Source organism: Tamandua tetradactyla, chromosome 5 (assembly GCF_023851605.1).
Source record: "Tamandua tetradactyla isolate mTamTet1 chromosome 5, mTamTet1.pri, whole genome shotgun sequence".
Classification (NCBI taxonomy): Eukaryota; Metazoa; Chordata; class Mammalia; order Pilosa; family Myrmecophagidae; genus Tamandua; species Tamandua tetradactyla.
Window position 1 is genome coordinate 50,706,405 of NC_135331.1, and position 27,416 is coordinate 50,733,820.

A 27,416-nucleotide genomic window follows, 5' to 3' on the forward strand; every position below is an offset into this window, starting at 1 on the left:
TCTTATCAAAAAATGGAAGCTAAAAAAATGTTTAAATTAATTAAAAAAAAAAAAAGCAGAAGGCCCTTTATCCAATAAACCTGTAAATAAAAGTTGAGGTGGGAAACAGCTTGGGAGAATAACTCCTTTAGTTGTTCTCCCCATTCCTTCTCTTGAAAAAAAAAAAAAAAGGAAGCTAAGATTCAAAGAGGTACTCTCATGTTGTATAAAATTATATAAACTTTAGGATGTCTAATTTAGTCCCTCTTCTATAAATCTTTTATTCGCTCTAATCTCTGAGGTTCACATTCAGCACTACAAATATAGAGATTTTCCAGTTTTCGGGACAGATTTTTCTTTTAATATTGTTTTCAGGATGCTTTAAACAATTTCAAACTATTATTTCAACTCTATGTATATGATTTACAGTATAGTCCACAGTCAGTCAGACCACAGTTCTCACTGTTTTGGATCACAATATACTGAAGTAAACAAAAGCTCTCTCTGGAGGAAAGAAAAAGTAAATATCCAAAGTTTTATAATTAATTCAGGGGCTTCAGGGCCCCACTGACATATGTTTGGAATAAAAACTTTTACAATAAAAGGATGAAATCCAATAACAGACTATAGGTTTAGATTTCATGTAACAAAATCTTTTTTATTATTTTAAAAATTCTAAAGAAAAAAATTCTAGAGAAATCTATTTGAGATATTGAACAACTTTTTAATTACTGATCAGGCAAAATTAAAATATTTACAAAGGAGGGAGTTTTTTTTTTTTTAGTCTTTAGTTAACTTATAAGTACCTTTCAAACACAGATGTATACATGTTGCATCCAACGTGTATTTGGAGATAGTGACATAAAGAGGTAAATATTCATATCCAAAATTAACTGCAGGAGTTATTTTCTACACTTGAGGGCAGAGTTTAATTTATCAGGATTAATCAATAAAGAAAAACACATAACAAAATATGGTATGTCCTAGTACTATTGATTTACAATGAACAGATTCTCAGCTGCATATAGATAATTTTTAAGATGCCATAAGTGACTGTGATCAACATGACAGCTATATAAAGATATTAATTAAAAAGTCATTTTGGCAGGCATTACAAGCATGTACCCAAATAACTACAATTAAAATAATTATTTGCTTATTTCTAAAAGAAATGTAATTAATGGCTTTCACCTTATGGCCAAAGACTTGAATGTTTTAAAATTTCAGGTCATTAAAGATTTTAATAGACAACATTTAACATTTAAACATGAATAATTTGCAATTATATGACTGGGAAGAAATAAAATATAATTATGGCATTATGAGATTCCTAAATCAAAAGTTAAAAATTAAAATAAATTTCAAATGTAAGAGTTAGGTGTTTGTTTTTTCTTTATTCAAAGTAAACATTTTGATTATAATACAAAATAATGAATAACCCATACGACAACAGAGTGCAGTCTATGGTCTAGTGTGGCCTAGTTGCCTTTAGGATGAACATTTTTCCAAGTGATTCTTCAGGATCTGACCTTGACACCCAACCACACAGCTCTCTAATGGAAATGCATGAGTTTTAGAGGCCACCGCCCTATCTTTCTTCAGATGCTGAGTGGTGTTTTCTCCCACCCATTTTATTCTTCATTATGTATTAAAAAAACCCACTCTAAAATGCAACCCAAAATCAGGAGTTAATATATATTTTCTCACCAAGGTAAAGTCAGTAAGATTCATAATCTCTTCTTTTCTAAATTTTTGAAGAATTTATATAGTCTCTAAAAAATCAGAGTAACAAACAACAAAAAGGATGTAAAGTACCTTATCACTGAGTATATGCTATATTGGAAATGTGAAGCCCTCAAAAGCTTAATTTTCCTGGGATAGCAATTTTCCACCTGAAATTAAAGTTTACAAACAGGAGGTTGCATTTTAATAAGTGGAAATACAGTACCTGATTTGGCATAAAGTGATTGTGAGATCTTTTCTCACCAGTAAAGTGCTTAGTTAAGAAACATTCTTCCACTATGTATGTAATTTGCAAAGGCACAAAATCTTTTTAAAACACATATATTTTTAAAATTGTAGTATTACTCAGTTAAATTTTACCATAGGAAAGATTTACTGTTTTTTTTCTTCTGGTAATAAAAAAAAAACTATTTGAAGTATAACATTTAATTTTTATTTTCAAAACTTTGCCACGAACATACATACAACACTAAAAGTGATCCCCTCACTGTCTGTGTGCCACTGAAGCACTTGTGACAAAAAACATACCAAATAAGCTTTAGGGAAATAGTTAACAAGGTATCAAAGTATCTTCCCTATAGTTGGGAATAGAGGGTTGAGAATCAAATTAAAAATCATAGGTTTCATTTTATAAAAAATAGTTTGAATAATCTTCATATAAATCTTTAATGCTTACAAAAGCAGGAAATACATTTAAAATAGTCTTTTTAACACAGATTCATTCCTTACAATGTAGTTATGGTAAGGAAAATGACAACTAAAATGGCATTTCAATAGTCTACATTCTTATCTCAGCAAATTCTACATAAAATTTTCCCACTTTGCAATCCAAAATGAGATTTTGACTGTCACAAGGTCAGAATAGTTACAGTTAGTACCTGAATATCAAGTTTTGCTCCATTTAATATAGTCTACCAAAAATTAAATACAGCTCAATGATATATACTGATAACAATACTTGACTGTATGGTTACTACTTCCAATGACTATTGCTTTGGTCAGTAAATTAAAGAGATGTAAATCAAATAACAAGCCCAGAAAAGTTGTTTTAGAACGAATTTCCTGACCTTAAGTAAACTTTAAATTCATCAACAAGGCAAGGAAAGATGTGACCAAATTATATATAGAGAGGTCTCTATTTTTCAATCATTTGGCATCTTCATATTAATAATCTCCTTGTTTAAAAAAATTTTTATACTCCTATGCACCGATTATCACAGCTCTCTCAAACTAAACTACAGTTACCTTTCTAGAACGTCCAGTAGTATATGCATTAATTGCTCCTTTTGCACTTCCATGAAGATGGTCCTTCATCCTGTAACTTTTTAAATTTTGGACCAAGAAAGAACCACCAACCAAATCCAATAACAACACAAATAATGGACTCCACATAATAACCATCCAGTGCTGTAACACATGAGCCACCGAGTTTTTTGCAAAGCTGTAACAATGAAATTATAATAAATAATTTACAATTTCAAAATGGAAGCATTCAGCAACTAAGAAATTTCTACTTGTAATTTCAGAAATTAATCAAACTATATTTTTGTTAGAACATTTCAAAGTATAAAATAGAATACTTTCACTTCAAATGGCAAAACATGGTAATATATCCTAGCGTCTCTAATGTTATTAATGGGATTAAAAATAATTTTCAGCTCTCAATATTCATTTTGAAGATACAGCTTTTCACATTTAAAAATGTGAAAGAATTTCCAAGGAAACTACTCCTGAAGTGGATTACTGTTACTTTGAAATAATTTAACAGCAAAGCACCCATTATTCCATTTAGTCACAATTGTTTTATGGGTAACCAATAGAATTTCCCCTTTTCTATCATATTAAAAGCTACCTATTAATCATGCATTTATTCAGTAGGGCAGTGATTCTCAAAGTGGGAGAGACTGTCCCATCCCCTTACTGAGAAGTACCTTCAAGTATATATCATTACTGATGTGAATGTGTCATAACCCTCAGTTATGCTGAGAAAGAAGGAAAAAAGAGATTTCTACACTAGAAACTATAGCCAGATATGATTAAATATATATAAAATCCTGTAAGAAGAAAAAAATGAGGAAATTAATATTTTAATATTAGTTTAATGTTATCCAAAACTAAAATATATTTACCTCAACAGCATCAGGTGTTCGACAATTCTGGTTTGATGCTCCTACACACTCTTTCACTGTGAGGGGATCCACCAGCCAAAGTGCTACTGTAGAAGGCCAGTTTCCTCCCAGATTAGACACGGTATTTAACAGAGTCATATATGTTCCTCCAATAAGAGGATCACTGACCTTTGCATTGAAAGCCATTATAGAAACATACATGCTATACAATGTAACCTACAAAAAACATATAAAAATATCTTTAGTATGATTAGACTTATTTTTTCTCCAATGCTAAGGTCTAAACTAAGAACAGTGATATCAGAAACCTGAAAATTAATTTTCAGGATTCTTACTGAACTCAGTTCAACATTTACTGAGCACCTAACTAAGGCCAGGCTTTAAGACAGATCATGGCGATACAAAAATGAATACAACATAGTCCGTAGGTGGGTGCCCTTGAAAAATTTATTCACGGGTGGAAAAATAGGGAACAAACAATTATGATGAAATACAGTAAGTATTGTAAACAGAGGTACACAGATCGCGTTGCTAGGCATAAATAAAATGAGAGATTAATTTTGCCAGAAGTAGTGAGGGAAGGCTCAATAGAGAAAGTAACAGATGAAGCAGTGCTGACGGATGCATGTAGCAACAGGTAAAACCCCATATTTGCACTATACCTAAATATGTTATATATTTGCATTTTATAGGTGTATATTTCTATCTATATTATATCTTTAAGCACCAAAATATTTAAAGGAATATGGATATATTTACATACATACTTTTTTCCTCTACATATACAGACAAATAAAAAAAAAAATTTCAAAATTTATGTGCTGGGGTTGCAAGGTGCCCGTGATGAACACAAGATGGTGATGGCAACGACCATAGCTCTGCTGCACAATATTCCATCATATATGTACATTGTGGTTCATCCTTCAGTTTCTCAGTCAATGTGCCCTTCAGCCACCTCCATCCATTGAGTGTCATAAATAATGTTGCCATAAACATTAGCATGCAAATGTCTATAAGAGTCCCTGCTTTCAGTTCTTCCAAGTATATACCTACTAACAGGATTGCCTAATTATATGCTGACCCTATGCCAAGCCTCCTATATATCTGCTATGCAAGTAGTGAGGCATGCAGCAAGATAAATGAACCTTAAGGACATTAGGTTGAGCAAAATAAGCAGAAAGAAAAGGACAAATATAAGTATGGTCTCTTTTAGAAAATACAAGAAAATTGAGGTTTAGACCGTAAGCTTGTACAGCAGTCACATTTATTTCTGAGCTTTAAGTCTTATTTCTAAATTCTGAGATGTGTTTTATGTGTGTAACCTGGTATTTCCCTGGAACTCTGGGTACCTGTGTGACACCTAAGACTCAGAATTGGCGTTCTGCAGCTCTCAAAGTCAGCATTGCTCCATACAGCAACTGTGAAAGAAGCTGAAAAAGAGATCAGACTTCAATTTGAGATAAGAACGAAGCTGATTTGGTTGGGTCTAAGGAAATCAGAATATAGGGTAAAGGATTATATTGCCTGTATTTTAGAACTTCACCTACTATATGGGACCAAAGACAGAGATGTTTATTTTGCCCAAAACTTAAAATTTTCTGTAGCACACTGTCTAATATAATCTATTTGGCCAGTTCATTTAAACAACCTAAATTCATGGAGCTTAGAATTGGGAATAAGAACTTGTAATTCTTCACAGCTTAATGTAATACCCTGATATATTCCAGAGTATGTTGGACAGATAATTAAAAAGTATTGGCAAGCATGTTTCTTGAAGATGACTGTATAATGATATAGCTTTCGCAATGTGACTGTGTGATTGTGAAAATCTTGTGTCTGATGCTCCTTTTATCTACCTTATGGAAGATGAGTAAAACATATGGATTAAAAATAAATAAATAATAGGGTGGAAAAAAGTATTGGCAGGGTCCCTTAAGGAATTGGAAAAAATATATAGTATTACTAAACTTCCCTATTGGGAAAAACCTGATACTCTCTTTAACATTAGGGATTCCCAAGTTAATAGGCCAAGCCCTTGATCTTGAGGCCTGCTCTTATGAAACTTACTTCTATAATGGAAAGGCTAAGCCTATCTATAATTATGTCTAAGAGTCACTTTCAGAGAACCTCTTTTGTTGCTCAGACGTGGCCTCTCTCTCTCTCTCTCTCTCTCTAAGCCCAACTCTGCAAGGAAAATCATTTCCCTACCTCCTACATGGGACATGATGTTCAGGGGTAAAAGTCTCTCTGGCAATGTGAGACATGACTTCCAGGGATAAGCCTGGCTCTAGTATCATGGAATAGACAATGACCACCTAACCAAAAGGAAGAAAAGAAATGCGAGAAAATAAGGTATCAGTGGCTAAGAGATCTCAAATACAATTGAGATGCTATTCTGAAGGTTACTCTTATGCAAGCTTCAGCTAGACATTGCTAATTGCCATGGAATTGCATTAGAATTTGGAATGAGAACTTGTAATTCTGTATACCAAGCCCCCAATCAATAATATTCCTGACAACCCTAAAGAATACCCAGAGCTCTACCCAAGGCTTTATAAAAGTTTTACTTACAAAGTTTATTTTTCAGAAACTTAAAACTTCCAGATTGTTCCAATGCCAGATAAGTCCTGAAACCTACAGGCAACGGTCTCTCGAAGAACATCAACTAGTTGCATCCCACTAGCCAATAAGGACAATACCTCTTTTCAACATGAAGACATTAAAAGAGTCACTGCCCAAAATACCCAAAAGATTGGGAGAGGCATCAAATGAGAGGGAGAAGTTGTAACAAAGAAGATAGAATTTAACAAATAATTGTGACTACTGAATCACTATATTGGTATTCTTGTTAGTCTCTGGTGTATTAGAACAGCTAGAAGGAAAAACCTGAAATTGTGGAATTATAACCCATAGCATACTTTGAAATTTGTTCTATAACTACCTGTTAAACAGTACTTTGAAATTTATCACTTTTATACATATATATTTCACAGTAAACAAAAAAAAATGTATGTGACAAACAAGGAAGGCAAAATGTGCTTAAAAGGCAAGAATTAACTTTCATTTAAGAACAGGGAACAAACCATTATTTCCAAAATCAATTTTCTTTTGAATACAATGCCATGGAGTATTCACAGAGAAAGGTGTTCCAAGGTCAAAAAAGACTGAGATATTCTACACCAAATTAACAGTTAAATCCTAAAAGTTACTACTGGACCTCTCCCATTTACATAATCATTTGTTCCCCAACAAAATTCCACTCTGCAAAAGCAGCCTCGATGAGGCTACAGCAAAGTAGAGATCATTTCTTTAAGGGGTAACAAACCTATTTTAAAAAGTAAAAGCAGCTTGACACATAGTTTACAAAATTATGAAAGAATAAGACATAACTTTTAATAGAGAATTTAAGCCAGAAAACTGGGACCTCTATCCCAGTAGCTATCATTAGTTTTCAATACTTTCAGTAAGAAAAAATGCTGGAAACTGAAGATAGAATGAACCCAAACCTAAGGATAGGCTAATGGATACTTAGGGTAGAATTAGTTGGCTTTGGACACAATTGTGAAATTTAACAATCACCTTGTTGAATCAAAAAAAAAAGAATGAATGAATAATGAATACTCCCCATGAACAGAACTTACTAAATCAAAAGGAATGAGGTTTAAGTTCACCTCAAATAATTTCCTCAGTGTCAGATTCATGCTTAAATTTTAAAATTTATTATCATTATTTCAACGCAACTGCAGAAAAGTGTCTATTTTACACAGAAAAGTTTACTTCCTGAGAAAATCATAGCAAACTTACCTGATGTAAAGCATAACTCAGCAGCACTACAATATAGTAATACATAGGGAATCCTCCTTCATGTTCAACTTTAGGAGTCCACCAAACCAGTAGGGCATATTCTAATCCAAGCAATAATCTATAGGAGAAAAAATTTTGAGCTGACCTTCATTTTAGGTTAAAAAACAAAAAAAAACAAAATATCAAAATCCATGTGCCTACTATATGAGAGAAAGAAGCTTGTATCTAAAATCCGTTGGAAGGTTAAAAGGAAATAAAAGTGTATTTAAATGATATGGAAGGATGCACTTCAAGACTTTTTCCATATATATTCACACTGAGATATTAGTAAAACTGATCAGTTTTTCTCATTTAATTGTTTTTTAGATTTAGTAATGTTTTATTTTGTTTTTACCTGTAGGGCATAGCTTTGTAAAATATGTTTAGGGGCTGGGGACCTGCAGTGTATTTGCTGATAACCAGAGGCAGAATTATCTGCAAAGGAACCATTGGAACTGCCAATAAGGCTAAATGTTCTTTGGGTACTCCCTCTTCTATCAATTTCAGTCCTGTTACTGCATCTGCTGCTGAAAAACCAATCTGTAATATACAAACAAAAACAAAAAAAATTAATTTGTGACATAACAAATACTTTCTTCCAACCATACATGGATTAAATTCTTTAAGACCTCAATTTTATTACTGACATGCCAGTTATTAGATCTGGTTCAAAAATCAAGCTACAGGAGGAACATTTTGCTCTATGGTCTACTAACAATATTTCGTGAAACTAACTAAAAATCCTGCACTCTTTGGGACTGTAGATGGCTTTAATTACTACTAAATTTCCACTTCACAAAAGCACAGTCTCTTATCATAAACAGTGCCCAAACCCAAATGTACAGATTTGTATGTTCTAAGTTGAAAAACCTTCAACTGAGCCCAAATAAATTTGGTTAAGCTGAGGTGTCACTGCCATACATACATGTTTTTGATGATTCCTCACTGACCAAAATAAAATTTCCAAAAGTCATCTAAAGTTTCAAAATGAAATGTGTGATGCTGGATTGGATTCTGGACCAGAATAAATAAAGTTATAAAGGCTACTGCTGGGACAACTGGTGAAATTATGACATGGAATATGATTAGAGTATTGCCATCAATTTTAAATTTCCTGATTTTTATGATTGTGTTGTAGTTTGTATCAGGAAATCCTTGATCTTAGAAAATATATACTTATTTATGGATAAAAGGGCATCACAAATTGCTCTTAAATATTTCAGAAAAATATGTTATAGAAAGCAAATCTACAATAAAGAAAGTGGACGAAATCTTAACAACTAGAGAATCCTGATAAAGGATATATAAGAGTACTCTCTCTATTATTATTATAGGTTTTAATTAAGAGAAAAACTATACCACATAATTTTTTTAAGAAATGATAAATATTATCAACTTTGATTTCTCAGAATGGGACTAAAAAGCAAATTTTTCCACAAAATAATTAAAGGTCAAAGATATTTCAGTTAAGTCCAGCAAAAAGTTTCACTTATATTTCACTCATTCACTTTGTAAAAATTATTTATACAACATTTACACTGTCTTTAAAGTGAAATAGATATTTATAATACATCTAATTAAAATCACACCCAGAACATATAAAAAACTAAAATTTAACAAATTTAATGAGAAAGATAACTCTAGATATCCAAATAATAATGTGTGTGTTTCAAGGATGGGAAACAGCAAAAGCTCTTATACTGTTAAAGGTAGAACAAACTGTTACAATGACTTTGGGAAACTGCTTAGCAGCATATTCTAAAGTTAAACATATGTATTTTCCTATGACCCAGCAATGCCACTTCATCAAAAATGTGCAACTGTGTTCACCACAAGTAATTCACAAGAATGTTCTCAGAAACATTATTAATACTTGCCCCAAACTAAAAATAACCTAAACATCCCTTGGTAGAATAAACGATGACATATTCATACAAGGGAGCGATGAGAATGACTAAATATTGCTATAAACAACAATATGGACAAATTGCACAGGCATAATGTTGAGCAAAAGAACACAAAAGCCAGACCCAAGGATACACTTCTGTGAAGTTCAAAACCAGGGAAAACTAGTCTATGTGTTAAAAGTTAGGAGAGACGTAACTTCATGGAAGATTTACTTGCAAAGGGGATTTACTGCTGGGGAGAGTATAAGTTAGTTAAACTTCACGAAAAGCAATTTGGCACTCATATTCACTGACTTCCCAACTGTCTATTTAAGAACCTATTGGATGGGGACAACTAAATCAATAGGCCAAGCCCTCAATCTTGGGGTTTGTTTATATGAAACTTATCCCTACAAAGGATAGGCTAAGCCTACTTAAAATCAGGCCTAAGAGTCACCCCCAGAGAACCTCTTTTGTTGCTCAGATGTGGTCTCTATCTCTCTCAGTCAACACAGCAAGCAAACTCACAGCCCTCCCCCTCTGTACGTGGGACATGACTCCCAGGGGTGTAAACCTCCCTGGCAATGTGGGAAAGAAATCCTAGAATGAGCTGGAACTCAGCATCAAGGGATTGAAAAAACCTTCTTGAGTGTATGGGGGAAGAGAGAAATGAGACAAAATAAAGTGTCAGTGGCTGAGAGATTTCAAACAGAATTGAGAGGTTATCCTTGAGGTTATTCTTATGCATTTTGATAGATATCCCTTTTTAGTCTAGGGTGTAGTTAGAGAGGCTAGAGGGAAGTGCCTGAAACTGTAGAGCTGTGTTCCAGTAGTCATGTTTCTTGAAGATGACTGTATAATGATATAGCTTTCGCAATGTGACTGTGTGATTGTGAAAACCTTGTGTCTGATGCTCCTTTTATCTACAGTATGGACAGATGAATAAAACATATGGATTAAAAATAAATAAATCATAGGGGAAACAAATGTTAAAATAAATTTAGTAGATTGAAATGCTAGTGATCAATGAAAGGGAGGGGTGAGGGGTATATGTATGAATTTTTTTCTGTTTTCTTTTTATTTCTTTTTCTGAATTGATGCAAATGTTCTAAGAAATGACTATGATGATGAATATACAACTATGTGATGAAAGAAAAAATACATGTGCATTGTCAGCCAAAGTAGCCTTTCAATAAATCTCAAGTTCAAATTAAAAACAAAAAAGATGAGTAAAATATATGGATTAAAAACAAACAAATAATGGAGTGAACAAATGTTAAAAAAAATAGATACATGGGGAAAAATGTATCTATTGCAAACTATGGACTATGGTTAACTAATATTTTAATATTCTTTCATTAACAGTTAACACATGTACCACATCAATACTATGGGTCAATGGTGGGGGGGAGGATAAGGGGTAGAGGAGGATTTGGGTTTCATATTTTATTTTTATTTCCTTTCTGGAGTAATAAAAATGTTCCAAAACTGATCATGGGGTGTATGCACAACTACGTGATGATACTGTGAGCCAATGATTGTATACTTCAGATGGTTTGTATGGTATATGAGTGTGTCTCAATAAAACTGTATTAAAAAAAAAGAATCTATCAGAAGGGCATAGTCAGAACATCAAAGAAAGACAGGTGCAAATATGTCCACTGGTACATTTTTACAATTAAAAACCATATGCAAATTAAAAATAGAAAAATATTTGAGTATATTAAGGCAAATTTACAAACTATGACTGTTATAAAGCAAATAAAAAGAATGCTTTCAAATATTATTTAATGATATAGGAATATGCTTGGAATAATAAGGCAAAACAAGATACAAATTTATATACAATATGACTCAATTCCAGTTTTAAACTACACACACACAAGCATGCACATACATTTATGTACATACATACATACATACATGGAGTAAAAAAGAGAGCTGGAAGGAAATATATGACAAATGTTAACAATGGTTATCTAAGTGATAACTGGATAATATTTTTATCAGCATTCTTGAACAGTATTTTCTAAGGTTTTCTCCCCTATCATTAGACAGAAGGAAAAACTATTTAAAATTAAAACAACAAGGCTATAATTTTTCTTCCGGGGTTGTCAGAAGAGAGTTGTAAAGTATTTATATAGATAAGTTTAAATATATATAACTTGAAAATCCTATAACTGACTCTAGATTTTAGGAATTATTAATTCCAACAATAGAAAGAGCTTACTATAAAAAATAAACTTACCTTCCTTTTAGTATGTCTCAAAAATGTTTTAGAACTATAAAATTAGGACATCTTAATATAGAAAACCAGAAGGATAATATAAAATTACCAGAAATCACCATTTACTTTATGATATAACTGCTCTCCAGCATTTAAAAAATAATTCGGTGGATTTTAGAATACAACACTAATGTTCACATACTTCCATGTCTTTGTAAATCATACTCTAGGTAAATAATTTTACTATTTCTGACATTAAATGCATATTCATTGAATAGCACAGAGTTGTTATTTTTCCAAGGAATTAATTTAGAGTATTAATATTACTACATAAAAAAATCTCATTTATTAGAAGTATTTCATATTGACATTTTTTTCAAGGTCCCAAGACACTTAACTTACTTTGAAATTATATTTGATATATCACATCTTTAAAAACATTAGACAGAAAGTATTGTTTCTTCATTGTTAAATTGCAACGGTAGGGGAAAGGGACTTGTGATACAAAAAGGCAATGAAAGTATTTTGTAACATTGGTAATTAATAGAATGGTAAATTACAAATCTATAAATCTCTTACCTTCGCAGTTAGAATCAAAAGACAAAATGTCAGAACTGCTGGCATTCTTATAATTGCAAAAAGCAGCTTATAAGTATCTGCGATCCCTTGCGTTTCTTCTTTTACTAGTGATACTTCTTTGTTCTCTTTTTTCAGAAGGGCAACTAAAGTTGTCGTTATTAAAAATACCGTTCCCCAAAATAAAAGGAAGTCTGAAATGAAGAATGTTTTAAATCTATAATTAACTTTTCTTTCATTTTTTAAAAGATTCTATTCTAGTAACATATGTAAAACCTAAAATTTTCCCCTTTTAAACCACATTCAATGATATAATTCAGTGCTTTTAAATACCTTCACAATGTTAGGAATCCACATCATTTCATCACTTTTCACTGAATTTATAGCAAAAATATGTATGTATGTATGTATACAAACATACACACAGATACACCCATATCATGCACCATTCTGGGATTAATGTTAAAGCAATTTAATGAGTGAGTACCGAAAACTGACTGCAGCCAGCAGGCATTGTGGTAGGCTCTGGGGAACCAGAGATAAAGGCAAGGAGCTTGTTAATGGCAATGCAGACAGAAACTTCTGTAGATTCTTCCCTGCAGTGTGATACAGGTTATACCAAACAAAGGGCTTTGGGGAGCACAGAGGAGGTAAGAAGAAACTCTCCTAGAAGGGTATAGAGAAAAGGGGGAGCATGTTGGTCATGAAAATATGTAATTCAGCATTTTTTAACTTAATTTATATTTCATTGTTTATGGCATATAATTAACTTTTGAAATGGCATATTTTCATTGATAGTAAATAACTCTGTATATTAACTTTTACTCAACCAAAATCTGCTAAAAAAAAAAAGTCAACATTAGATGCCTGTCATGTTCAAGGTACATACATCAGGAACACAGAATGAACAACATGCAGTTCTGACTCTGAAAAACAAAGATACTTTAAAGAGACCCAAAATAGGCAGTGATTATTAAGAAAAAAAAAAAGGATCATAAACATTTAGTGTACAACTGGGTTGAATGAAACAAAAGTTAATTGTATCATTTTATTCTAGGAAAGTGCTAGGGTAGGGAGATGATTTTCATATTCCATAAATTCCATGAGTCATAATTCTTAAGTACCTAGCCATTTTGGTTCTTTATTAGATTTTGACAACTTAAAAACATGATCATTTACATCAGATTCTCCCACTTTTATTTTGAAACTTTCTAATGTTTCAATCTAAAAGTTACAGAAATTATAAAACCTTTTTTTCGATACTGTGATACAGAAGCAATTTCCTCATACTTCTAGGTACAGAATGGGAACACGTAAAGAATACTGTTTGGATTGTTTAAATGAGAGAGAGCTGGGCCGTCAGCCATTACCCTGAACAAAGGAAGTGACTGAATAATGATCTGTAAGATTCTGCTTAACAGCAAAAAAATAGCAGGCATTATTTATTGAGTACATACCATGTGCTATAAATGTGCAAAACATTTTTCATATATCATCACCTTTATTACAACAACCAAATATACTAGGTTATTATTAACCCCAATTTACAGACAAAGAAACTGAGAATTAGAGGTAACGCTGCCTGAAGTTACATTTTATAAGGATGTAAAATAAGAGAACTTGGTTAGAAAATCCCAAAGATACTAGCTTTTACAATTCTAGAATTATTCTCGGCTTTATGTGTATATTTTTAAATTTTATTGCTCATGTAGCCCAGCTAAGTTTTCATGGGGCCTACTCATCTCTTTTCTAAACCAATTAGCACATTCTCCAGTCAGAGTTTTTCCTTTGGATTCAGTCTTGCTCTGCTACTGTGCTAGCTGAAGGTAATCACTACAGATTGAATTGCATTTATGTTGGAGACACATAGCTTTATGTGTTTACAGCAATTTCACCTTACCATTTACATGCTCCTTTTGTTATCGCATTTGATTCTCATAACAATCATGTGAAATAGGCAAAGAAAACTTGATTAATGTAAAGGGATGAGGAATAGAAGCTCAAAATACTTATATCTTCACCAAAGGTCAAATTATTAAGAGGCTGGGACAGAATGAGAACCTAAACAATCTGAATTTGAGTCGCATACTTTTTTCACATTGGCTACACCAACATTTAAAAAAACCCAACATACATGCAAAACCTAATGTTGAAATAAGAATCTATTAGAATTGGTATAGTTATTTGGTACCTGTTTAGAATTTTCTCTTTGAAATATGCAAACTAAAGAAGTCATAACACATTAAACATATACGGAAAACTATATTCTGGGATGAATCCTTTTCTCCACTATGGAAATTTTATAATTAATTTAAGTAACTGTGCCAGTTTGAAAGGATATATGTACCCTAGAAAAACCATGTTTTAATCCTAAACCCATTTTGTGAAGGCAGCCATTTTTTCTAATCCCTATTCAGTATTGTATGTTGCAAACTTTAATTAGATATCTCCACGGAGATGTGACTCACTCAAGAGTTGGTGTTAGACTAGATTGGGTAGAGATGTGTCTCCACCTATTCCAGGTAGGTTTTGATCACTTTACTGGAATCTTATAAGAGAGGAAACATTCTGAAAAAAGTGAGAGATTTGGAGAGAACAGAGAAGGACGACAGAACACCACAGAACCACAAAGCAGAGTCTACCAGCCAGTGACCTTTGGAGATGAAGAAGAAAAACGCCTCCTGGGGAGATGGAGCAGAAGCTAGCAGATGACACCATGTTCACATGTGCTCTTCCAGCCAAGAGAGAAACCCTGACCGTGTTTGCCATGTCCCCTTCCAGATGACAGAGAAACTTTGAACTTCACTGGCCACCTTGAATCAAGGCATCTTTCCCTGGATGCCTAGATTGGACATTTCTATAGACTTAATTTAATTGGGACAGTTCCACAGCCTAAAAACTCTTAACTTACAACTTACTAAATTCCCCTTTTTAAAAGCCGTTTCATTTCTGGCATATTGCATTCTGGCAGCTAGCAAACTAGAACAATAACAAAGGAAAAACATGAAACATTCTTAAATGCAAAGGTATACATTTAGAAATGCAGTAATATATAAAAGTCATATGATTAAACCTTATCAAAATAACATCATAACATCATTATATATATGTCTAATTTATGTTACTACAATACTTTGGAAGGTTTAAAAGGCATAATTAATGATTTAAGACATTCATATAAGTGAGGCTAATTAACAATTATTTTTCAATTCTTAATTTATTTGTGAAATACAACAAATGACTTTTTAGAGAATTTAATCTATAATATTCTTTTCCTTGCTAAAGTTTTTGGTCATCATTTAGTTTAAATCAGCTAAGAATTTCTGAGGAAAAAAAACAGTATTACTTTCACTGTCACTTCGCAGTCACCAGGAGTTTCAATTAATGGTCACTATAGAAATATGCCCATGAAATTAAAATCTTTCAGTTACATACTATTTAATAAATCAATTTCTCTAAAAAAAATTCAGTTTGCTTAGTATGCTCTCCCAACTAAAGTGAACACATTTTTCACTTAGAATTTAAATTCCTACCAATACCAAGCGAAAGAATGAGAATAAGTTAAACAGGTTTCAGCATGGTTTTAATTACTGTTGCAGTTAAGATTATTTCTAACTTCTTCATACTATGAAGATAAAATAAAGTACACATGAAAGACAAAAGTAGTGGCAATGGGTCATTCACAGAGCTAGGGTTTTCCATAGCTGACATGAACGGGAGAATGAAAGCCAATAGCTTAGGAAGAAAAGTCTTACCCGGGACCAGAAAATACATTTAAAAGTTTTATAAAGCCAATTACCATGAAAAATACTGACCACTAGACTCCTGGTTATAGGTTATTAACATTGATTTGATGCTAGGGAACATCCATAGTCCACCATAAAGCCACATTATCAAAATTTATATATTTCATTATTAACATTTGGCTATTTTATTTATGTGTTTTATCTGCAAAAGCATTATGATATCTAAATGGATGATCAAGATCTCAAAGCTGACATTCAAGTTTCATAAACATTACCTATTTCTTTTTTTTTAATTTTTATTAATAAAACCAATCAACATACAATATGAACATTCTTTTTTTATCACAGTTGCATATTCATCATGATCATTTCTTAGAACATTTGCATCAATTCAGAAAAGAAATAAAAAGAAAACAGAAAAAAAATTCATGCTTACCATACCCCTTACCCCTCCCTTTCATTGATCACTAGCATTTCAATCTACTAAATTTACTTTAACATTTGTTCCCCCATTATTTATTTATTTTTAATCCATATGTAAACACGATTTTTTTGAGCCAAAATCTAAAAGACTAAATATTCTGAAGTGGCTACCTGATCTTGTCTAGAACTCCCATTAATGAAAAAATCAAGAGTATGTAACAATTTGCCAGTAACCCAAGAAGGTTGAGACCAGGACACAACATAGGATATCTCCTAAATCTCAAAATCACTTTCCAAGACAGGCATCACAAGCCAGAAAGTGCCAAAGGTGGAATTCAAACTCAACTCTCAGTCTAAAGCAAGGATGTTTCCCGTTACATTACCCAGATGCTTATTTATTACACCTACAGCAAGAAGTAGGCTCCCCTATCAACCAGAAACCCCCAAGAAAAAAAGTGCATATCTTAGCTACATTTAGGAGGTCCGGAACATAGGTACCAGACCATACTTAAACTGGCTACCTAGACCCACCCTCCCCATCTTTCCATGTGGTATGCCAAGGAAGGGTGTGTATACCCATACAATAAATGAATACGATATGACTTCTTAAAGAGTTAATATTACTCAATAATTTGTAGAAGACATTTACTTAGCCCAGTGCACAAGACAGGGCCTAAAAGGCCAGTAGATTCAGTGCTCCCATTGTATGCTAACTCTGGGTGCTTATATCAATGAATGGATGGACCTGAATTATTCTTTTAATTTTTTTAATATGTCTAGCCGGGTACAAAATTCATTTTAATTAAATCTACATGATACATCTCCACTCTGATGCTATGACAGGAGGTTTCTTCATTCAATTTTTATAAATCTATACCCTGACATCCCCTACGTCACCTTTTATAAGCTAAATTCATATTTTATGAAATAGATGACAAAGAATATTCTAAACTCTCACATGAAGATGCAGGGTACAAGCCACTAGTTCCATTTCAGCAACTTCAACCTCTTCATATAGCATTATTGTAATCATTTCAATATTTTATTACAATTCATATTATGCTATAAAATTTAGCAAACTACACAACTAGCAGGATGACTAAAATGAACAACAGTGATAACACCAAATAATGGCAAGAATGCAGAGAAACTGCATATAAATGATACAGCTACTCTGGAAAACAGTTTGGCAGGTTTTTTTTTTTATATGCTATATGGCAGGGGTCATATTTCATTCTTTTTCCATGTGAGTATCCCATTATTGCAGCACTATTTGTTGAATTTTTGCTTGTTTGGTTGTGGGTATTTGTTCACTTGCTTGTTTCTTTTGGGTAAGTGCACCAGACAGGAATTCTATCACTGAACGAACTTTGCATCCCTAGCAGTTCTTTTTAAAACTAAAAATGGTCATACCACACTACTCAACAATTGTACCATTGGGCATTTATCCCAGATAAAAGAAGACTTATTTTCACACAAGAACCTGTATATGAATATTTGTGACAGCTTTCTTTAAAATAAGCCACAAATTGGAATGTATTCAATAGCTAAAAACTGAAAACTACTCAAATATCCATCAAAGAGTGAACAGCTAAATAAACTGGCACATTCAACAAATGCTGTACAGTTAACCTATATAGCAATGAAAACAACAAACTTGAAGAACCCAAAGGACTTCAAGGAAATTATGCTGAGTGAAAAAAACTAATCTCAAAAGGATACATACTACATGATTCCATTTATGTAACATTTGTGAAATAATATAATAATAGAGATGGAGAGCAGATAACTGGTTGCCAAGAGTTAGGGAAAGAGAAGAGGGGATGGGTGCTGGTATAAAAAAATGTGGGGGTGATACAACAATTGAGTATCTTAATAGTGGTGGTGGTTACGCAAGACTACACATTATACAACTACACAGAACTACAAACACACACACAGGCAAATAAGTGCATGTCTGGTGAAATCTGAATAAGCTCTATGGATCATACCAATGTTAATTTTTTGGTTTTGAAATTGTGGTATACTTATGTAACATGTTAACAACTGAGGGTGCAAGGGACTTAACCTGTAGATTTCTTTGCAACATTCTGTGAATCATTATTTCAAAATAAAAAAACTAAAAAAAGTAATGGGAATTTTAAAAAATAAAAAAGTGCTAGGAATAAAAAATGTGGGCCTCAAATATAAGTCAATCAAAAAAGAACAAAATATTTAGGAACTTATTTTGAAGTTTTTCTTGACCACTGAACTTCGGTGAGAGGGAACAGTGTGTTCAATTGTGAAGGGAAAGAATGAAATTAAAGAACATATATAAAATGCAAGTTTTAATCATAATTGTGTTTAAAAGAACAGGTAAAATGAGGGATTTCATATTCTTCATTTTTAATTCTCTAACTCTATTCTGCTTTCTCAAATTAAATGATAGTTTTCAGTAACACTATAAAAGAAAAGCAGGAGATTGCTTGTAATTTGTGGGCCTCTATGATTCTCTCATTAATAGATTTACATACTAAAGGTTAATTCAATTGGCCTCTCAATAAAGCTTTGCAAAATGAGAAGATTCAGAGTATGAAATAAGCCAAATAAAATCAAATAATTTTTGACATCTTCAGTATACTTTCTAAATTAATTTTTCCACACAAAAACACTTCCATAGTTCTTTTTCAGGCAAAGAAAGCACACAGTACCATCTGCTTTGTTTTTAAAATGAAAGAAAAAAAAAGGCTTTAAGAGCTTCCTTCTAAGGTGTGGGTGTCGGTTCTTATTATTTAATTCCCCCTGTACCTAATAGTCTCAGTATTCTTCCACTTAACTCTCACTTTACTACGAGGGACCCAACATTTTAAAATAAATTCAGATTTGCTCCAATTGCCTGATTCGATACATAAGACTCATGAGATTTAAGAACTTCGTTCATTCAAGGCAAAAAGGGAAGCTAAACTCAGGGATTTTATATCATATCCTTTGTATATTTGACCAGAGGTTAGCTTTTAAGGTAATGGGTTAGGTTTTGTTTTTAAGTTTTTATAAATTTTACTTTTTAAACTGCTATACAATAAAAGTGTATTTTTTTTTTGGTATATGGTTCTAAAAATTTATCATTGATTTTTTTTTCCTTTTTTTGTGAATACATATATACAAAAAAGCAATAAATTTCAAAGCACATTGTATCAATTAGTTGTAGAACAGATTTCAGAGTGTGACATGGGTTACAATTCTGCAATTTTAGGTTTTTACTTCTAGCTGCTCCAAGATACTGGAGACTAAAAGAAATATCAATATGATGATTCCGCAACCAGACTCATTTGTTAAACACTATTTTCTCTGTATAACTCCACCATCACCTTTGATCTTTCTCCCACTCTTTAGGGGTATTTGGGCTATGCCCATTCTAACTGTTTCATGTTGGAAGGGGCTGTCAATAACATGAGATAGGTGGAACTAATCAATATCTATCCATTTAAAATAGGTAGATTTTCATATCACCACCACTTAAACCAGGACACCAAACAGTTCTATCATCCCCACAAACAACTTTGTGCTGTCCATTTATAGTCACCCTCTCTCCACCCTTGTAACTACTGATATCCTTTCCATTCCTAACTTTTGCCTTTTTGTGAATAAAAGGTAAAATTTTAAGGTAGATATGGGTCCTATTAAAAATGTATTATAGACACAACCAAATCAATAGGCCACCCTCGCTCTTGGGGTTTGCTTATATGAAACTTATCCCTGCAAAGGATAGGCTAACCCTACTTAAAATTAGGCCTAAAAGTCACCCCAGAGAACCTCTTTTGTTGCTCAGATGTGGCCTCTGTCTCTCTAAGCTGACACAGCAAGTGAACTTACTGTCCTCCCCCACTAAGTGGGACATGACTCCCAGGATGCAAATCTACCTGGCAACACTGGACAGAAATCCCAGGATGATGCAAGAATCCAGCTTCAAGGATTGTGAAAACCTTCTTGAGCAAAAGGGGGAAGACAGAAATGTGACAAAATAAAGTTCAGTGGCTGAGAGATTTCAAAGAGTCAAGAGGTTATCCTGGAGGTCATTCTTACGTATTATACAGATATCCCCTTTTTAGTAATGGTGCATTGGATTGATTAGAGGGAAGTATCTGAAACCGTAGAGCAGTGTTCCAGCAGTCTTGTTTCTTGAAGATGATTGTATAATGATATAGCTTTTACAATGTGACTGTGTGATTGTGAAAACTTTGTGTCTGATGTTCCTCCTTTTATCTAGGATATGGACAGATGAGTTAAAAACATGGTTAAGAAATAAAGAATAGGGATAACAAAGGTTGAAATAAACTGAGTAGATTAAAATACTAGTGGTCAATGAGAGGGAGTGGTAAGGGGTATGGCATGTATGAGTTTTTTCTTTTTTCTTTCTTTTACCGGAGAGATACAAATGTTCAAAAAAATGATCATGGTATTGAATACACAACTATGTAATGATATTGTGAGCCACTGATTGTAACCATGTCAAGAATGTTTGTATGTAAGTTTACTGTTTACAATAAAAATATTTTTAAAATATGGATAAAAATAAACAAATAATAGGTGAACAAAGGTTAAAATAAACTGAGTAGATTGAAATACTAGTGGTCAACGATAGAGAGGGGTAAGGGGTATGGTATGTATGAGTTTTTTGTTTTGTTTTGATGGAATGATGCAAATGTTCAAAAAAATGGTTAATGAATATACAACTATATGATGATATTGTGCACAATAATTGTATACCATGCATGGAATGTTTGTATATTAATACAAATATTAAAATCAGAAAGAAAAAAAAAGAACATGTTAAAGTCTATGAAAGAAAAACTGGTCTATCTAGAAACGGGTTATTTAGTACTGCCCAAATTCTGAAAACCATTTCTAGCTATGCAAAATATGTTGAGGATTGCTTCTAAAAGCAAGAGAAAGAAATCTGTATTGCTGAAAGTCCTGCTCTCTTCATAGTTCAAAGCATAAACATCTTATAGATATTGTTTTTGCAGTGATCACAAATTTCATTAACTTCATATTTATAGCATCAGTTTTTTTTTTCCAAGCAACATTTCCTTTTTCCTATCTCCACATAAACTGATTTATAAACTATTATCTCTAGCACTCTTCTCTAGCATCAGGCTATCATGTACCCCTCCCTGGTCCCCAAACATCCTGCTCCCTATCCTGTTTCTTCTCATTGTTGTTACCACTGCTTCTAGAGGGCAAGTATTCAATTACAGGCTGGATCTAGCCCAAAGAGAAATTTCATATGGACTGCCCATATTCTAAAAATTAGGAAATAAACAGAAAAAATTTCTAACTTCTCTTCACTACTCATAAGATATAGAAATCCTGGAATCCTACTATCACATGGTAACAATTTACTAGCGTTCCAGGTCCCCATCTTTAGATAGGCATGGATTTCTCAGGTCATCCTTGTCCCTCCAATTATTCAATCTTGCAGGAACCTACATGATGATTCATTCATATTACCTATCCACCTTCTTTACCATAAACTATAAATTCCTCGGGAACAGAACAGGTATTCTGTTGTTCTATAACAACTAGCACAGGGCTAATGCCATACAGGCACTCAATGCTAAGTAAATGAATGACATGAGTCACTAAAAACAAAAAAAAAAAACACAAAAAACCTTTAGTCTATCACTTCTTCTGGGCCTCAGGCATCCAGTAGTGAGCTGTGTTTCTTAGACATAAGCAATCAGAGGGCTCCTTTCACCTTGTAGAAAAGCCCATTAAGCACATATTACGTTTAGGTCCCAAGAGTTCCCCTGAGGTTTTTCTAAGTTTCCAATCCACTGCAGTAAAAACACCAATTAAGGAGTCAGGAAACCAAGCTGCAAGTATATATCTAACTAGCCACTTGATCTTAGTTTCCAAATCTATAAGAAATAGAAATATATGTCAGAAATCGAAATAAAGTCATAAATCCTTATTTTCTAATCTGTGTTCTTCTGGGTTATTCTCATCATTTCTTGCAGAGTAAAAGACTTTCTTTGCTATTAAAAATCTTTAAAAAACAAATGCGGTAAGGAGGAAAATAAGCTTACTTCTGAGTTCTGATCCCTGAAGGTACCAAAAAGTCAATTTCAGTATAATTATATTTTCATTTCTTAGGGATTCTATTCCTATCCTATCCTTCCTGTTCTAAATTTAATTAGATTATCGCTTTCTAGATAACAAAATCTGTTCTTTTTATTATAGCTCATTTTCATTTGCCTATAAAACTCAAAACAAAGTGTTAATCACGGAACATACTTTAGAATTTTTAAAGTAACTTTGCCTCCTTTTAATATTCTTATTTTCCAAACATCTGCCCCACTGTTTGGCTCTTCTTTTTATTAGGTAAGGAACTGTATTTCCTTCAGATGATTCTCTCTCTGCTCTGTACATTTCTCAAAAAAACCAGTTTTTTTTCTTATACTATAAATAAGTCACAGAAAATACAAGGCTATAAATACATGTGCAATCATAAAAAATAAAATGGGAATGTAGGAACTCTTTATCACTAGCATTTCAAACTAAATTTATTTTAACATTTGTTCCCCCTATTATTTATTTTTATTCCATATGTTCTACTCATCTGTTGATATGGTAGATAAAAGGAGCATCAGACACAAGGTTTTCACAATCACAGAGCCACATTGTGAAAGCGATATCATTATGCAATCATCATCAAGAAAAATGGCTACTGGAACACAGCTCTACATTTTCAGGCAGTTCCCTCCAGCCTCTCCACTACATCTTGAACAACAAGGTGATATCTACTTAATGCGTAAGAATAACCTCCAGGATAACCTCTCAACTCTGTTTGGAATCTCTCCACCATTGACACTTAGTCTCATTTCACTCTTCCCCCTTTTGGTCGAGAAGGTTCTCTCAATTCCTTGATGTTAATTCTCAGCTCATTCTAGGGTTTTTCTCAATCCCTTGGAAGCTGAGTCTCAGCTCCTTCCAGGATCTCTGTCCCACGTTGCCAGGAAGGTCCACACCCCTGGGAGTCATGTCCCACGCAGAGAGGGGGAGGGTGGTGAGATTGTTGTGTTGGCTGGAGAGAGAGGCCACATCTGAGAAACAAAAGAGGCTCTCTTGTGGGTGACTCTTAGGCCTAAATTTTAAGTAGACTTGTCCTATCCTTTGTGGGGTTAAGTTTCATATGAACAAACCCCAAGACTGGGGGCTCAGCCTATAGCTTTGGTTGTCCACCCTGCTTGTGAGAGCATCAAGAATTCAACTTGGGGAAGTTGAATTTCTCCCCGTTCTCTCCATTCCCCGAAAGGAGCTTTGCAAATACGTTTCCACTCACTGACTGAATCACTCTGGGATTCAACCTGGCATCACTCTGGACAAACCAACAAAATTTCATGTCCTACCTGAGATTCCAAGTACTTATGTCATTCAATCAAACTATCTACAGAAGTTATATTAGGAAATGCACTAGTCAAAATATAAATTTTTGTACCAAATAAACATTTTTTGCTTTAGTCTCATATATAAGGTGACATTTTAAAATATTAATTACCATCTATTTTCAGCACCCTGCAATAATGGCATTCCTTTGTTCTTCCTCATGCCAAAACATTTTTAAAATTTGTATGGAAATGTGGGAACTCTTAACTTACTAAAATTTTGAACCAAAAATGGCAGTCTACCACCGATATAAAAAGTTAAATTTAATAGTAAGCTATTTTTACAATCTTCTGGAAAACAAAGTTCAAATTCCACAGAACAGCTATTCAAAGTAACAAATCAGTCTAAGTAAAACTCTAGTGTCACACTTTTGATCCTCCTATTCAGAGATAGTTGTAGCTCAATAAAGTATTGAAAGTATTGTAATAGCTCCTAAAAGCATAATGATATTCTCTAGAATAATGTTTTATCAATCACTGTTATATTATACTTATGAAAAAGCTCAATTTGGGTAGTTAGTAATTTAGTTTCCAGTTTCTCTACTGAGGTTTTCCTATATTAGTCAGTATATCATCTCATTAGTCCTCCTTGGTGCTATGACAGCTCCAGTTTACAAAAGACAAAACCAACACGTAAAAAGCAACAAAGTATCAACAGGATGCATTCAGAAAGTATTTACAGGCAGAATTATCCATAGAGCAGTATTGGGACCCCAGAACTTTCAGAGATAAATCAGTCTAGGTGCCAAGCAATAGAGCTCAACCATTCTTTGGCCTCAAACAAACTAAGAAATAGTATAATTATCATTGCATTCAGGAACAGTGGCTCATTAGCAGTTTGAGAAGGAGGGTGCAGGAGTATGTGGATGAATGAGATTCCTGGAGACAGGTAGTACAGTTGTGAATTCCTACCCCAATCCAGAAATACAATCTTTAAATTTCCTTCACAGATTTATCCCTGACATTTGCTTTGTTGGGAGTCCCCAAGCTAGTGCTGGGAAGCTAAGAGAAGTTTAGCTCTGTTTAAATTTCAACACAGAACCACCCAAACTCATCAGTACTTAGATAACTAAGAGTTCTATTACCGATGTTTGGTCATTTTACTTCTGTTTCCTAGAAAAGTTGGAAGGGAAAAAAGCCCTCAGAACACCTTAAGGGGCATATGCTTTACCCAGGCAGAGAAAAGGGGAAATTTTGTAGAATTGATATTCAATTCCTTACTGATTAAACTTCAAATTCCTTCTCATGGGAATGAAAGAAAATCTTACTAATCTGGTTACAAACTTTCAGCAGTTTCCCAAGCTGAGTCCTCACAATCACTATACCAGGCACTATGAACACCGTAGGCACTGTCAGGTACCTTCCATACTTTCCTGCCTCAGTGCATTTTCACCTCATGTCCTGCATTCTCGAATGCCATTTCTCCACCTCAAAGAATCTTATTATTCAAGAGCAAGGTCAAACGTTATCTGTAATAGGATGGCTAACTCCCACAATTACTGACTGTTCATTTCCCTGGTTCATTGTGGGCAAGACTCGGCCTTATTCACAGGAGGCTCCTAGAACGCTGCCATTTAAGCTGACTCAAGGACTGAATGAATCGAACCTGTTCCATTCACCAGAAGGTGAGATGAGGACTCGGTATGAGCACAAGGGTAGAAATGGACAAGAAAGAATGAACTATGATCCAAATGAAAGACAAACCCTAGGCTGAGTTCTGCATTAAAACTAGCATTTGTGTATCAGGTAAGGATCCTTGGACTCAAGAGTTCTGTTTTCTATTACACAACAATGCTATCTGATGGTTGCCTCTCTCTATTCACGGCGGGTATCAATCACTGCGGGAATAAATTATTGCTTCTATGTAATCATTCCGGCTTTAATAATACTTAAAACCTTACAAATGCCCTCTTAAGTGGAAAAGGACACCTACCTCGGGTCTCTTCCCATAATATGATTTACAGAAAATTGAATAATGAGCTTCCTTTCAACAACACACACACACTGTCAGAAAATTTCAGAAAACGTAAAATAAACCTAAGAGCATAAATATTTGACCGGATAATACATTACCTGAAAGAGTAACGATTCCCCTGGGCTGAGGCTGAAATCGCAAATATTTGTTACAAAAGTCGGCAGATTCAAGGGCCAAAAACAAAACATTCCCCAAAAAGTAGCCCGCTGTTTGGCCCACCGAATTGCAAGTAGATGCATAACCCACGTTCTCCCGAGATAACATAGTTAGCGCCCAGCCATCCACGGCTATGTCCTGGGTGGCAGCCAGGAATTCAAACAAGAAGAAGGTCACAGTGAGAGCAATCACATCTGGGGTTGTGCCGTCGGTATTCCCGAGCAAACGGTCCACCTGAGTGGATAAATATATCATGAAGAGTCCCAATATGTACTGTGTGGGGACAAGCCAAGATTTTCGACGCCCGAAGTTCCTGAAGTAGACGGCATCAACCAACGGGGCCCAGAGCAATTTGAGACTGAAGGGCCAAAAAACAAAACTGAAGAAAGCTTGGTCCGTATAGCTAACATTTTTGCTCTGCAAAATGAGCGGGATGCTCCCGGCCAGGCCCAGTGGAATGCCTTGTAGCACATAAAGAAAAAACAGCAGCAAAATGCTGCTTAGTTCGGCCCGGCAGCTTCGTGGGGCTTTTGAGGCGCCTGCAATGGCAGAATCCAACAGAAGAGCTTCTCTGTCCCCTTCCCCGCCCACAGAGTCCGGATGACTGTCATCCCAGCCATCTGGGGGCAGAGAACCGCTCTTCATTTCCACAGAGTGACTGAAAGTCCCTGGCCGCCGTTGCCGGCTGTTGTCCTTGTGGGAGATGGTGGGTGACATTTCAGAGACAATGAAGAGCCCCGTCTGGGGAGGGCCAAGGCTGAGCGTTTTGGATCCGTCTAGTCCCAGGTCCAAGGCTGTCGCTCTGGACCAGGACCTCGGTGTTTCAGGGAGGAGGGCTGGGCGCCGGGCGGTGGGGGGAACTTCTTATTGCGACCCGGAGTGCGGAAGCGGGGAGCTAGTTCCCAGGCTGGAGGCCGAGACGAAGCCCAGGTAGGTGCCCCGTGAAGTAACGTCAGGGTGCCTGAAGGGGCCCCCCACGCGGCCACGCCGCGCTCGTGTGCGGAGGAGGGGGCCGTGGTGCCGCTGGGGAAACGGACCCCTAACTGCGGCACGACCGAGCGGCCCGTCTCTCGACCCACCTGCAGCTGTCGCCGCCACCACTAAGGCAGTGAGCACTTTCTCCAAAGGACTCTCCAGCGGTACCAAATAACTTCCTGCCTTGCGCTTCAGGAAGTGGTACGATGCTCAAATATGTCCCTTCTCCGCCTCCAGAGAAGCCAATCAGTACCCACTCCCGTGGTAGAGTTTGGACAAAACGCTTGGTAGGAACGAGCAAACTCGGCGGCCGGGATTCTCCTGGGAGGAC

General features: G+C 34.6%; 1 protein-coding gene across 4 annotated transcripts; it reads right to left on the reverse strand.

The window, feature by feature from the left end:
* Positions 1 to 616: 616 nt before the first annotated feature.
* SLC33A1 (solute carrier family 33 member 1) lies at positions 617 to 27,408 on the reverse strand. Of its 4 annotated transcripts, XM_077160839.1 has the most exons (7): positions 26,053 to 27,404; positions 12,387 to 12,577; positions 8,050 to 8,234; positions 7,656 to 7,773; positions 3,852 to 4,067; positions 2,968 to 3,163; positions 617 to 1,871 (listed from the first exon to the last, which is right to left on the reverse strand). In XM_077160839.1, the coding sequence occupies exons 1-6, from the start codon at positions 26,825 to 26,827 to the stop codon at positions 2,996 to 2,998; spliced, it is 1,653 nt and encodes a 550-aa protein (XP_077016954.1). In that variant the 5' UTR covers positions 26,828 to 27,404; the 3' UTR covers positions 617 to 1,871; positions 2,968 to 2,995. The 4 variants fall into 4 exon arrangements, with proteins under 4 accessions (XP_077016954.1, XP_077016953.1, XP_077016956.1 ...); XM_077160838.1 differs by lacking the exon at positions 617 to 1,871 and having other exon boundaries at positions 2,133 to 3,163; positions 26,053 to 27,403; XM_077160840.1 differs by lacking the exons at positions 617 to 1,871; positions 2,968 to 3,163; positions 3,852 to 4,067 and adding an exon at positions 4,100 to 5,281 and having other exon boundaries at positions 26,053 to 27,407.
* Positions 27,409 to 27,416: the final 8 nt, after the last annotated feature.